The 14,512-nt window shown below is 37.7% G+C and overlaps 2 protein-coding genes across 4 annotated transcripts in view; one reads left to right on the forward strand and one right to left on the reverse strand.

Moving 5' to 3' along the window:
* LOC128991092 (uncharacterized) overlaps window positions 1–1,975 on the forward strand; it is a 40,116-nt gene extending 38,141 nt beyond the window's left edge. For all 3 annotated transcript variants that reach the window (XM_054413818.1, XM_054413819.1, XM_054413820.1), the window contains 2 exons: window positions 599–776; window positions 1,528–1,975. In XM_054413818.1, the coding sequence (XP_054269793.1) occupies window positions 599–776; window positions 1,528–1,669 (320 nt within the window). In that variant the 3' untranslated portion in view covers window positions 1,670–1,975. The remainder of the gene's footprint in view (window positions 1–598; window positions 777–1,527) is intronic.
* Window positions 1,975–12,866, reverse strand: LOC128991091 (cyclin-K-like). The gene is made up of 3 exons (XM_054413817.1): window positions 12,832–12,866; window positions 5,344–5,565; window positions 1,975–3,924 (listed from the first exon to the last, which is right to left on the reverse strand). Exons 2-3 carry the CDS (start codon window positions 5,563–5,565, stop codon window positions 2,494–2,496), a joined length of 1,653 nt encoding a protein of 550 aa, XP_054269792.1. The 5' UTR covers window positions 12,832–12,866; the 3' UTR covers window positions 1,975–2,493.
* Window positions 12,867–14,512: the final 1,646 nt, after the last annotated feature.

Raw genomic sequence — 14,512 nt, forward strand, 5'->3', positions numbered from 1 at the left:
ATGCAGCACACTCTGTTGGTGACTAAGCATAACTAATCGCTTTATAATTCTAAAACTGGTTACAACATTAAAAAGTGATGCCTTATACCCTATCTATAGTCAAAGGTTGAACGATGTAGTTTTCAAACAACAAAATACAGTGTGTTATAGACAAAAAACATTAAATATAGACTGTCAGCCGTGCTGTGGTTACCATGGGTACCATAAGTTCTGGCGCACACCGCTGGGAGCGCCGTATAGTCACGTAGCGCGTAACTACATGCCGCTCCAAGCGGTGTGCGCCAGAACCTATAGTGACCGCAGCACAGCTGACGGTCTATAATTAATTATTTTTGTCTATAGTTATATTAAACGTCCTTCAAATAACAATTTAAAATCAATTAATTTCGATTGATATTTACCATCAATACTTAGTCCGATATCGTGATTAGGCTTTCACGGCTGTTGTGAGTGTCCATTTCCATTGATGTTTCGGCGTTAACTGCGCCGTCAGATGGAATTCACCACTCTTTTTTGAAGTGGCCTCAATGACCGCTATGGGTTTGTTAAATTTACCTATTTTATCTATTTGTTTCACCATAACTGCGCTCCGTCTCAGGGGAGTCTCTTGCTGAACGTACCATTGTCGCTGATACCAACGTGAGAGTGCTGAGAATCCCTTTGTATCTCCTGCGTCAGCACAACGTAGCCAACATTTGGTCCCGGATTCGTCAGTTCCTAGAGTCTAGAATGTCCTCCGACCAGGAGCTATTCCAGAAGTTTCTGGAAGCTAGGAGGTAAGCCCTTGTAATGTGAATATAATAGTATGATCATTTTTCTTTCATTGTTGGAGACTGATTGGTTATCAATTATCAACAATTGAGATGGGAACGCCACCTGTGTACGTATTTCACCCCAAATAAGAGTGAAGGATGTGTGTAGAATCTAGAATCTTTGTAGAAAGGAGTGTGATCACGTGTGTAGCTTTGTTACTGACTAAGATCAGCTGTTTCATTAGTTAGGGTCATTTAAAGCCCAATGATTAGAAACAGCTGGGTCTGGTTTAGAACCATCAAAATGCTACTGACTTTTCTCAAGACGGATTAGGCGATCACTATAACCACTCAGCTACCCAGTAGATCACACAAAACCAACAGTTAATTTTAAACAAAGAATTAAGAATAGTTATTATAATTATTGTCTACACGCTTTTTATTTAAAACAAATATGGTGTCATACAAATTATGTCATGGAGTATTTTCAATATTGCTACCTGTTTTATTATGTGCTAATGTACTTACAAAAAATTCCACCAAGGAGAAAAGTATTACATCATTAAGGTTACGTACTTTGTTTTTGTGTGCGTGTTTAAGTTGACTGAACGAGGAGGATGAGGCTATGAGTGCAGGATAATTTTGTAGCCTATAATATGGTTAGAGTTACACGAAACGTGCAGACCGTTAAAGTATTCGTGCGTTTTAAAATTTTTAATGTAAATTCAATACAGTTTAGTTATTTTACTTTTAATAAAGTTTGTCATGTTTCCAGATGGGACAAGTACAAAAAGGAGAGATGCGCGCAGCTGAGAAATCCCAACACATTGAATCATACAACCATCCACGACGCGCCATACTATTGGCGGGTAATGGGGTCTGAACTATGCAACGGCAGGCCTTGTGGCTCTTCGTAAAGCTGTGGTGTTCTATACGCATTATATACCTTCTATATGACGGGAACTAAAGACATTCGTGTCAAGGGGGGTTTTAAATTTCTTTGTGTCTCGTGTCTTCAAATTGAATAATTAGGCCTAATTGATAAAAAACCCTTAAAATAATAACTTTTCTGAACCAGTCTTGACCTAATGATTAACGTTCAAATATATTCATTAGTTATGAGAATATTGAATTTTACCATTACAATATGCAATGAATGTTATATTCAGATATTCAAACAAACATGATAAAAATTTTAATTGGCGATGGATACAGAAAGACTTTTAAACCAGGTGTATTCCTATTTGAACTTTTCTTTGCACGACTTATTGATTGTGATATAACGAAGCACCTAGGAGAAAAATGTAGAAAAGGGTAACAGATAGAATACAAAACATTCAAATGTACAAAATATATTTGGTAAAAAACTTACACCTATATCTTACAGTCATTCTAGATTACATTACAAAACTAACAATATTAAATATTTATAAACGTTGATTTATTTTCGATTTAAACCGTGCGGAGGAACTTGTAGCAGAAGATACGATGTTACCATACCGTTTTGCCTTGACAATAGCAAGTTGGATTTCAGATAGCAATTATTTTTTGACCAATTTTACGATGTCAAAATCACAAATTAGAAGGGATGATCATTTAAATATCCAATCAAAATTAACATCTATTTCATTAACAAGTTTCCCATTTTAACCAACGTTTAGTACTATCTGTTCAAATCGAAAGACTAAATACTGGATAGTGCAAAATATCAAGTATTTTAGGGTCAGATGCTTGTTATAATTTACGCTTGCATCTCCATTTCTTCTGGGGGCGGTAGAGTTGACGACGATAGGGATGATGCCGCCCCCAAGATCTGGACGTTGCGGACAGGAGCGGCGGTGGTAGTGGATGTGGAGAGCCCTCGCGCCAACATCATCCTGAGCACATCCGAGGGAGGCAGGGTGTAGGAAGATTGCTCAGAGGTTCCTCTGGTCTCAGCTTGCTCGTACGTTGGAGAACCTCCTCTCGTCACCTGAGATTGGTCGTAGTTCCGAGAGAATTGCCTCGGAGTGGAGATCTGTTCGTAAGACGGAGCACTTCTCTGGCTTGGGCCGTACCCTTGCCCGGCTTGCTGCTTGTTTGGGCTTGAAAATGGAAGAGGCTGAGGAAAACTACCGGGATAACCTAATCCCGGGTAGCCTACCGGAGGATAACCCACTGGGTTGAAAGGTGGTTGGTATGGAATCCCTCGCGGGTACGGAGTGTTGGGGTAGTTGTAATAAGGATTGAACACATTAGGATTTACTCCGGGATAGTTTGGCGTGGGGTAAGGAATGTTTGGATTTGGGTACGGTTGAGGATACGGGTTCATCAAATACGGGTTCCCACCAGCAAGTCGGAACTGGAGGTACCTCAAAATGTAATCCATGAGTTCATCTCGTAGTGACACGAGGCTCGACATGGGAAAAGGCACTCGAGTGGGAAGGTCTTCGTCTCCGGACCGATAAACAGATTTAACCGGTGGAAGTGGTCGAGGACGAATAGGAATCGGAGGATATTCTTGCTCGTCAATCACTCCAGGTCTGCTCGGAATGGGAGACGTTGTTGAATAAGGATCCTCAGGAGTATACGGCCGCAGTGTGGCGGCTGCACGAGCTATCTGCTGTTGTCTGATGGCCGAGGCGACGTGTGGTGGGAGATTGGCTAACAGCGGAGACTGGGGAGACCTGACGGACTGGACCGGGATGTATCGTGGGTTCGCAGCTCCCCCTGAGTATACATCAGCTACATCTCCCGAAGGAGCGTCAGGCTCTCCTCCCAACTGACGTCTCAGATTGTTTCCTCCTTTTCCCTGGATCGCTGGCTTTCTCGTTATCAACAACTTCCTCAACGGAATCTGTGTCGGCTCGTCCTCAGGCTCCTCTGTAACCTTGGGTGTCGCCGTGGTGGTCTCCTCCTTGGTCCTGGTTGGCAGGACGATGTGTGTTCGACGTCCCTTGACGTACTCGCCGTACGAGGGGGTCGTGGAAGTGGAGGGAACGACGGTCGTGGTGTAGCCAACTCTACGAGGGATGTGTTGTATCACTGGGGGCCGAGTAGGGTCGTTCGGCTGACGAAGAACTAAGATTGGCCTTCTTGTAATTTCTTCTTCACTCGGTCTCTCCGTGGTGAAAGGAGCCAATCTTTCGCCAGTGGCTTTGAAACCGGTACCGTTGTTTGCGGTGTATGACACCTGCAGTAACATATTTAAAAGTATTAATTACTGTGCAAGAGTAGCCTATTCTAGTTTGAAACATAAATAAACACATAATAATGCTTAATGCTATGTTATTATGGGTTAGAATTTGAAATAATACATTACGGAAGAATTTAATTTAAGTAAGCATTTTTTAACGTTTTAAAGCTCCATAGCTACCTAACTTGGTATAGAACATTGTTGATAGGAAAATCGTTGTAACTAAAAAAAGATTTAGTTATGGATGAAAAGTACATAACTAAATCTTGATTTAAGAATTCACACAGCAAACTGACACGTCATACTTTCTCATACTCTCCCAAAACATTATTACTCTTGTGGAGACATTTTAATGTACATACAATCAGGCAAATGGAAATTCACTTAGTCTGTAGGTTTGCTACGGTGGGGGTATTTTACATTATTTTTGGTTTTGTTAAGGGCTCAAAAGAACATAAAATCCTTAATTTTAATCAAAATCGTTCTAGCCATTATTTTCATCTGATCTTTCCGTTATTTCATGGAGATTCATGAAAAAATCTTTATAAAAAATTTAAAAACCATAAAAAATGCCCGAAGATACAACTGTATTGACTAGTACCACGGATATTAGAACATATCTGATAAGGACCATAAACATTGTCAAAATGTTGTGACTGTTCCGAAATGAAACATGTTTATCGAGTTGCCTAAACAGGGAATACGCTAATACTGTAGGTATCATCTTAGGACCTGGGCCCGGAGCCGATTTACTTTTCATTTTTGAGGTTCCCAGAGGCCAAAAACAAGAACAGTTTTAATTCATACAATACAACTTCGAGAACAACTTCTTTTAGTTCAAGAGGACCCAAAACGAATATTTACACCAAGACGTCGATGAAAACAATACTTTCTATACCATGTATAGGAGGAAAAGCAAAATGAGTTCATTCAATCAAAATTTAATGAGTAAATTAAACTTAAGCTCCATATAAAAACGCGTCGACCTATCTGACGAACAACTAAAACATTTCATCCAGGTTAGCACTCGTACTCTTTGTCTTAGAACAATTGACAAGGACGGGCATTAATTGCCTGGACCAACTGACCTGAGTCAGGTAGTCGGGTATTCCTAAATTGCGCCAACGACTCCAGAGAGCCACCTGATACGTTCATTAACTCCGCCAGGTGGCAGCGCTCTTTGACTGTATAATTGAGTAGGTTAGGTTAAGTTAGGTTAGGTCAAGTTAGGTTAGGTTATGATATGTTAGGTTGACACGTAAACAAGGGCATTTCTTCTGCCGGCAACTCAACCCTACCTTGGGCTTGGCGCAAATAAGGAACACTTTTGGGACCCTTTGAGGGCTTGGCGGAGTTCAGGAACTCTTTGGCGCAAAATGCACTACCACTAATAACACCTGATACAAACCCAAGTACCTTTTTGAGCTCGCCAGTCTCGTCTACGAAGCCAAACATGCCCTTGACGTTGCCCATGACGTCGCGAGTCTCAATCTTGAAGCTTCCGTCCGCCGCCTCGTAGCCGAAGGTGTAGGAACCATCCTCGTTGACTCGGTTGATCTGCTTGATGATCTCAACCTCTTGGGGCTCTGCTTGGGGCTGACAGACCACCGTCGTCGCCAGTGCAAGCCACCACAGCATCTGCATACAGCGGCAATCAACATTGTAATCAAACACAATCCACATTTAGTAAAGTGTGAGAATATCTACTGATATTTCGAGTATACTGAAAATTATTGATCGGAGCGTGCGTGAAAGAAAATAATTGGATAGGTAGTAGGGTCTAAAAGAACTTTTCGAGTTATAGAGATATTTGTAGGACGCCGGCGCACACGCATTTGAAGATGAGATGAGTAAACAATGATTTTTCAATGAATGAGATTACAGCTTTCATAATTTATTGAAAGAGTGGTCCAGACAGTTAGGTCCAATTTTGTACCGTTAAAAAGATTTGGACTTTTCTTAAAGATCAAACCGTCAACCTACTATATTTCTTCAGCGACGCACCGTATGCACATACTATAAAGATAGCACGAATAGACGACAGTGAGAGCATATAATTTGCTATTGATAAAGGTAGAAACCCATACCCATGATTAAGTTGTAGTATTAGTGAGAGGAAAGATTAAAGTTTCGAGTGCCACCGGCATATTGTCACTGTATCCGGCACAAATTCTCTGTAACCAATTGATAAATGAAATAGGTTGTTATAATCATCACTGAAATTAGGGAACGTATTACGGTAATCTTAAGCAGTCAAGTTGTCATCGTGGTTAGACCATAGGCCTATATTTGTATCTCATAGTAATTAAACTATTTCCTACACATAACTTAAAATTTAATTCAAATAGTTGAAATAGCCTGAATTGCGTACACACTCTCTTTAGTTCTGAGAATGAGGAGTGTCTATAAAACAAATCAGGTTTATGACCATTGACCATGGATGGATGACACATCATAGTCACCATTGACATAGAGGAAGACGCTATCTATTGTACAAGACCTCACACTCCGGGAAAGTGACATCCGCAGTAAGGACGATGTTCCGGTCAATCCATACACTTTTACTTTCAAACATTTCTGGAGTGTGGAATCACAACTGGAAATCGTCTACTCTGTTGACACATGTCCAATAATGCTTCAAATATATCGGTTACTTTGTCCCTTGTAATTTTGAAATATCTAACAGTTCTCGAAATGGAATATGATAAAAATTATTGAACAAATGTGTTAGAACAAAATTGGACCATCATAAAGTATAGCATGTTTCTTTCTGTAGAGAAACGTTTCCAATAAAACACTCCTCGCCAGAAACCCTTTTTTACGTGCTAAGACTTGGAACTAATGTGGTCTGCAAACCAGCAAACTAAGCCACCGTGTCATGAGAATAAAGCGCCGGGTAAGAACACACATCTATAAGCCATTACGGCTATCACGAGAATCGTTAAAGCTTTGAAATATGATCATCTTATTAATTTAACAGTTAGCATATGATGTGACTGCAACGGTGACAACTACGTCACCTGTTGTAACATCCTGCGTCACCAGAATCTCACACGCCGACCTAGAATACATTCACAGTTCTCACAGACATTTCAACAGGACGTTGGCCAAACAGTTGAATGGCCTTTGTTTATATTGAAGAGTTCGCACGTCCATTTTTACACATTGATTGCTTAACTGACCTCAACCACATAATTTTAATTTGTTTTAGAAATGGTTTCTTCTTTAATATTAAAATCAGTAGGCTCCATCTCCATCTCCAAGTTTCTAAATGATAAATTTGTTTGATGTACCTTTTGAGGGAAAACAATAAAGAATGGTGATGGAGAATGGTGAGGGAAATGGTGTGAGAATGGTTGTTGTTGATGATGATGACGACCGTTGTCAATCATCATTGTTGATGTGAACCACCGACAGATTGTGCTGAACTAAATCACTGATTTCTGTCTAATTCACGAACTTTTTTACCAAGTTAAACTAATAGCACGACATATTTTGAGCTATAGCAACGGTTATGAGTAGTAGAAAATTAGCCTAGAAAATATAACTTTAAACACTAGTGTATTCTGTGACTTGTTCACTCATCTACGTTCTTTTATTGTAAGGAACTTCTGACAGCTGGTCCATATGGATGGGATGTCGACTTAAATATCCAATAATCAATGGTCATGCACACAATTATCAGCAATTTGATGAAGTGATCAGATGAAATAATTTCAAGAGTTGATCTGTGTTACCATGTGGTGTTACCAACCATATCAGCTGATTCTAACCTACAAACAACAAAAAAACTTGTTCAAGAAATAGGGAATATTATTTGAAGACAACGTGCTAAAACGTAACCTATCAAGGAACGTACCAAAATAAACTTGAGATTTTTTGGGTGAAGTCGCTTTTATTCCGATAATTTACCACCGTTTTCCGATAGTATTTGTTTTCCGTTCATTTTACACGTTCAAGTTTCAGTATAGTGATGTTTTTTTTTTAACTTTGTTGATGTCAGGAAATAGTTATTTGTGTAACTAGTGGGTAAAGTGGCACTTTGCTGCACACGAGAGCAATGTTTACGCGCGAGCCGCAGGCGAGTATGGAATGATCTCGAGTGCAGCAAAGGCCTTTTGCACTCGTGTTACACATTATATTTTCCCTACAGTCACTATAAAGCATATAAATAATTAGTCTTTCAAACACTATACAACACGTTTTTAGGTTCAGCTGGCAACACAAATGGTGCCCTAGAGAAAGTAGTACCCGCGGTCCGTATCACTCCGCTATTTTTCCTCGGCAAGAAATGTGCTCCGCGTTTTGAGAATATAGTTCCGTATGTTTTTGTAATTTGAAGTGGTTTCCGTGCCTAAAAAAATGCTTGAAAGGTATTTTCTTGTTTATTAAGATCGTAGGAATGTTTTAAAAACGTTTAAAAGAAAAGTCCAGAAAGTTCAGAAATACCGAAACTATAAACACGAAATGACAGGTTAAATCGTAGTTATAATAGTCAATCAGCTGCTCATAGTATTATTATCTTTAAGTGTTGCCAACCTATTTCCAAGCGTACACGGATTACGTGCATAATAGAACCACGCTGTTTTGTGTTGTTTCGTTGGAATCCTGATGTGCGGCAAAGTATAAACCGTACGACAAAGTATAAACCGTACGGCAAAGTATAAATATGCAGCAATTAGCAGCTTTCTCTACTATAAACAGTACAAGGAAGCAAATTTTGTCGAGTGACTGTAGGAAAAGTATTTTTTATGTAGCGAAAGTAATGTTTATGTCAGGAAAAGTCAGCTGAACACTATTTGTTTGTGGCGTAGGGAAATTGACTATTGTCGAAGATCTCAGCTGTATGGAAATAGGCTATTTTCGAATACAGAGTGATGTAATAGTAGTTTACGCAACGATTGCGTTAAGTGAGTCTTTACGACACGAGTAGAAAATTTAAGGCACGAGCCTTGGCGAGTGCCTTAAAAACGTCTACGAGTGTCGTAAAGACTATTAACGTGACTTGCGTACACTACTTTACCTACGACCGTTTTTTAATTACTATCAATTTGGATTCAATTACTAACAATCACTACTGATAACTTGTTAGAGAGGTTATGTTTTCGTGTATTGTCATTGCCACTGAAAGTAATGCAACGACTTGTTGTATAATCAGCTGATTTCCTGTAATTACGTGTTTGTTAAACTTCGTTAAATATTACATTGCTAGCAGCATTCTTACCATAAATAATACTGTATCAGGTACAATTCGGCAAATATTTCATTTATTTTTGGACTTCCACCAACTTAATTAAGATTACGCGAGTATCAACATGAACAAGTCGGATCAACAATTAAATTGGTCAACTGATCAGCTGATTAGTTGACGTTAGAAGCATTACAATTTTAATTCTTTTCTCTCAATACTTGAACCTCATTGGTCCGTTACCTGTGTGGATATGAGAAAAACTATGCTGATATGAAATGAAACTATGCTGATATGAAAGTAAACAGCTGTAAAGTGAAACTTTTCAATTCTAAGAACTGGACTGAAATGGCTACTTTAAAAAACGGTCGTAGGTAAAAGTACATTACGTTACTTTTCCGTGTGTAGCCACGGCAAATGGCAACTTTCCAGCCTATCAAAACGGATGGAAAAGTATCTGTTTCTCTGTAGTATGATGTAAAATGTTTTACTAACTCGATGTACATGGACGGTGAGCTACACCAGCAGCTAGAGTTCCACCAAACAAGAGTGGAAACAAAGAGTGGAATGATGTTTATGACTCTACCAAAAGAATTCACTTGGAAATTACGGCTATCACCCAAGTGCATAACCTAACCTGTAAACCTAAAGTTATTCTCAGAGAAAATGGCAAAACAACTCCTACTTTCCGTAGCATGAACCAACAATATCTATCTGATATAGTAACCTTTGTGGAGTGATACTAAACCGCACTGATAAACTCTCCACCAGTTGTTGTGAAGCAGGTGATTTGTGTCGCCATTTCCCAAGCTTGATCTAGACCTACCTACTTATTGATCCACCGTGTTGTGTTAGTGTGAGTCAATAGCGATTATCTAGTGTGGGAACCCACTAACCAGTCGAGCCACACACATACACAATATACTAACACACATGCAACCAACTCTGTGGCAACAAACTGTTTACTATTAGAACACCCTTCCTCTCTGGAGTAACCCTTAGAGAATTAACGTTACTTAGTAATTCGTTGCGTAAAATGTTCGTTTTGGGGAAAAGTTCATTGGGGGGATTTTTATTAGAGTGAACTAGTGTATCACCATTGAGGAAAGTTTAGTTACCAAAACCAGCAGAAAGCCAAAGAATACTGGAAGGTTGGTGGAGTGAAACAGATTGGCGCATAGCACTCTTCCGCTTAGGAGGGTTGAAAAACACACATACAGAGGTTATACAAGAAGACAAATTAATTATACAATTTTTCAGATAAGATCGTTTCTACATTTAGCAGCAGAACTTCTGATAAATAACACTTTGATAAGTAATCGTTAAGTCAAGTAAGCTGCAGGTTGTTTGTACTTAAGTAAGTTACAAGTTAAGTACATATAAGACAAGTTCATCAGTTAAAATTCTGCAAGCTCCCCAATGAAATAGGTACATGTGAATATAGCCCTAAAAGTAAATGTATGTGTCGTTGGTGGGTGATTCTTTATAAAAAAATTAAACAAAAAATTTCAAATAACAACAACATTTAAATTTAAAATTTTATTTTTAATTTTAAATTTAATTTAAATTGTTTTTACAAAATTTTGGTTAAAATTCGCCAAATACAGAATTATAACCAAACCTAGTAATTTAAAATAGACATCCTTACACCTTTGGTGATAGGGTAAATGAATTCAATAGTACAGTGCCACAAGCAGTGATACAATTTTGTATTTGAAGTGTGGGAAAGTGTAGTGGTTCGTATCAGTGCTACACAAGTGCTAAACAGTTCTAACCAATGAAAAACTGAGAATAACTCAATTATTCAACCCATAGGGTTTTGATAGTTTTTTTTTTTTTCAGTAACTAAGAATGCATATGATGTTTAATTTACTTCATTAACTCTTCCATGTGAAGGAAAACGTCTACCTAATCCAAATAAAGGGATTGAAACATAGCTTGCTTCACGCATTCCAACACATGTATATGATGCCTTATTCTCATAAATAACCATATTTAACTGTATGAAATAAGGTCTATTCAAGTTGTGGAGATACATGTTTAAATCTGTCGAACTTTCATAGAATCTGGTAAAACGAGCAGCAGTTGATACAAAAACCATTCCTCCATATTAATCGGTTCACCAAGTATTAATTAGGACGGGTGCAAAGATATCGAATACTGTATACATAATGGGTGTTCACACAATTGTAATGAGTTGCTGGACAAATATACAACAAAGTGACTGTTATATGTCACGAAACGCCAAAACATCTCCATCTTTTATATGGGATGAAAAATCATTCAACAATCATCTTAACCTGAAAATATTCATGACTTTGAAATAAGTTGTTGTTTTTACTAATATTAGTTTACAATAAACGTCAGCAGTTTCAATGATATCGATGTTACATGTTCGGGTAGAATGCCAAAATACCTCAGTGTAGGAAATGCATTGAATCCGCTTGAATAGCTTCGCTGATGGATTAATACACAACACTTATTCAACTACATAGACGAAATGCAAATAATACTTTCGATATATTCAACAACATCGCCTAATATAATTGCCGGGCCTCCTGATACGTTCCTTATCCAAGCCAAGTGATGGCCCTCTTTGACTGTATAATTGAGTAGGTTAGGTTAGGTTAACTTAGGTTAAATTAGGTTAGGTAGGTTAGGATGCTACTGCTACGTAAACAAGGATATTCCTTCTGCCGGCAAATCACCTTTACGTGAGTTGTTTATTTTTTTATCTAGTGTTTCGTCAAGGTTAGGTTAGCTTAGGATGCCACGTAAACAAGGATATTCCTTCTGCCGGCAGCTCACCCCTACCTGAGTTGTTTAATATTTTTTCTCTAGTGTTTCGTCAAGGTTAGGTTATGTTAGGATGCCACGTAAACAAGGATATTCCTTCTGCCAGCAACTCACCCTTAACTGAGTTGTTTATTTTTTTATCTAGTGTTTCGTTAAGGCGAGTGCACGAATAGAGCTCCAACTGGGTTTTAGTTATTCACCAAGTTAGATAAAACGAATGCCGTAGTTTATTTTAAGTTTTTTAGTAGTTTTTTTGTATTTTAGTTAAGAATAAAAAAGTGTGTATTATGCTTTAAAGGCGTATCATATTAGTCCCACTTTGTTAGTGTATGATATAAGCCCCAGTTGACCTTACACTGTTTACATTTTGATAATGATTTAATGACGTGATTAAAAAAAAAATTATGTGACTGATTGTTGTGATTTAAGGATGTTTTACGTTAATTCACTACCACTAATTTTTGGAGCAATAGATTATTAGCAATATATGTGATAGTGAATTAAAATTTGAGTTATTTAGGTTTAGTCTAGAGATATAAAAACCTTACCTAACCTAGCCTAACCTAACCATATTCCACTAGTGGTAGTGAATTAATGGAAAAAATCCTAATTTAATTTACAGTATGCTGAAACTTAGGGTGCATTCGAAACTACAATATCATGAAAGTATCTATTCGATCGATACCCATACTTAAAATAACAAAAACCTAAAATTTCTACATAATTAAATTTAGTGGCAATCACTATGGTAAAACATCCCCTGGTACCTAATGAACAACAAACTGATCATGAAAACTGACGTATTTTTACGTTACCATAGGGAATAACTCAAGGAAGCTCTAACAATTTTAAACACTAAAGAAACTGCACAAATTAAAACCTAAATAAAATTAAAGGTTTGTAACAGAACAGACTCACACATGTACACTGTACGATGACGTCAGGCACAAGACACTCATGGTTCACGGACTAGCCCGGGGCGACGGCTCCGTCAGTATATAACCTGGGAGAAAGTCCTGCGGGACTCCCACGGCCCTCCCAGGGGATGATACTCCAAGGTCAGTGGCTGCGGGTACAGAACAATCAATATGGGGATGGGTGGAGATTTTCCATCAGTAGTGAAAAAAGTTTTGTTTTTAGGCTCTGTAATTTTGTATCAATAGGTGAGAAAGTAGGCCTACCTAAAACCATCTAAAACCTATCAAGATTAAAACAAAATATTCAAAAAAATGTGGAATATCACACACAAAGAAAAATAACATACTGGTAACTTGTATGGTTCAAAGTATGACAGAAAATAATTTAAAACACATTAAGGTACAACATAAATATACAGGGTATCCCGGAACTCTCTGGAACCCTTTTGTATATTTGTTCCTTAGGTAAAAACTATGCAAAACACTATATAAACATGGGTCTAAGATGCCTGGTTTTCTGTCTGTGTGTCCATATGTGATTTTCATAAATTAATCCATAACTTTCGAACTCCTTAAACGATTGACTTGAAACTTGGTACGTAAGTAGTGACAGGTAAGACTAATATTCGCACAAAGTACCAGGTTTATAAGTTGTACCAATCCAAAAATGTAGCGTTTTAAAATTTTATTTCTTAAATAGCTTATGGATGTTATGGATTCATTTGTGAAAATCACATACAGGCACACAGACAGAAAACCAGGCATTTTAGACCCATGTTTATATTGTGTTTTATATTGTTTTGACATAAGCAACAAAATATACAATAGGGTTCCAGAGGGCTCCGGGAAACCCTGTAGAAGGCAAACACTTTGGGCTTGTCAATATAGGTTTTTGAACACTTTGGGCTTAGGTATAGGATGTTTTAGGTATTTAGGTTACGGTACCTACCTACGGATGAGGTCAGATTTTAGCTCGCGAGACGTCGAGCAAACTTGTATAAAAATGTCCGCAAAAATCTCTCAAATAACATAAACTTCCAATACAAAATTTGATCCTCAAACAAGGACTACAGCTCTAGCCAATGACGTTGAAGCCCACAAAAAATAAATGTCATGAACTTGAAAATTATAGAGACTTCTAGATGCTTCAAAGCTTTATCAGATGTTCTCAAAGGAGCTGTCCAAAGTTTTTTGGAGGAAAAATCTTTACTTTTAGTTTATTTTAGCGGGAAAATATAATAAATGCTACACTTTTGAATACACATCTGTAAAGTAAGACATATTTAAAATGCATTTTTGTCTCTCTATCAATAAAACAATTATATTTACAGACAAAAATGTGCCAGGCCTGGAGATTAACAGCGCATATTCACGAAAAAAACATATACAATTTAACGGTCATTAACCTCTGGAATAAATCTTTAAAAAGTTTGAAATCTTTTCGAGTATTTGTCTTTAAAATAACTCCCTGTTTCAGAGGCCCATTTCTTAACTATGGAAAGTCAAAAAAATTGTAAACATTTTCTGAATACACAATATGAAAAAAGGCATGTCACAGTTTTGAGATAAAGTATTTAAAAGTCGTTTGCATTACTGGTTGATATTCAGAAAGGAATCAAGTAATTTTTTAACTGTTGATGCACTATTTATAAATAACTGCGTATTTTATTTGTGAAAAAAGTGT

This window comes from Macrosteles quadrilineatus, unplaced genomic scaffold, assembly GCF_028750875.1.
Source record: "Macrosteles quadrilineatus isolate MER2022 unplaced genomic scaffold, UCM_ALF_1.0 Scaffold_3__2_contigs__length_128488019, whole genome shotgun sequence".
Taxonomy (NCBI): Eukaryota; Metazoa; Arthropoda; class Insecta; order Hemiptera; family Cicadellidae; genus Macrosteles; species Macrosteles quadrilineatus.

Bases quoted from the DNA above. Each gene is read 5' to 3' on its own strand.
- LOC128991091 (XM_054413817.1), bottom strand. From the start codon at position 5,565: ATGCTGTGGTGGCTTGCACTGGCGACGACGGTGGTCTGTCAGCCCCAA. The intron at 3,925-5,343 runs GTACTTGGGTTT...ATGTTACTGCAG, and splicing joins AGACTGGCGAGCTCAAAAAG to GTGTCATACACCGCAAACAA.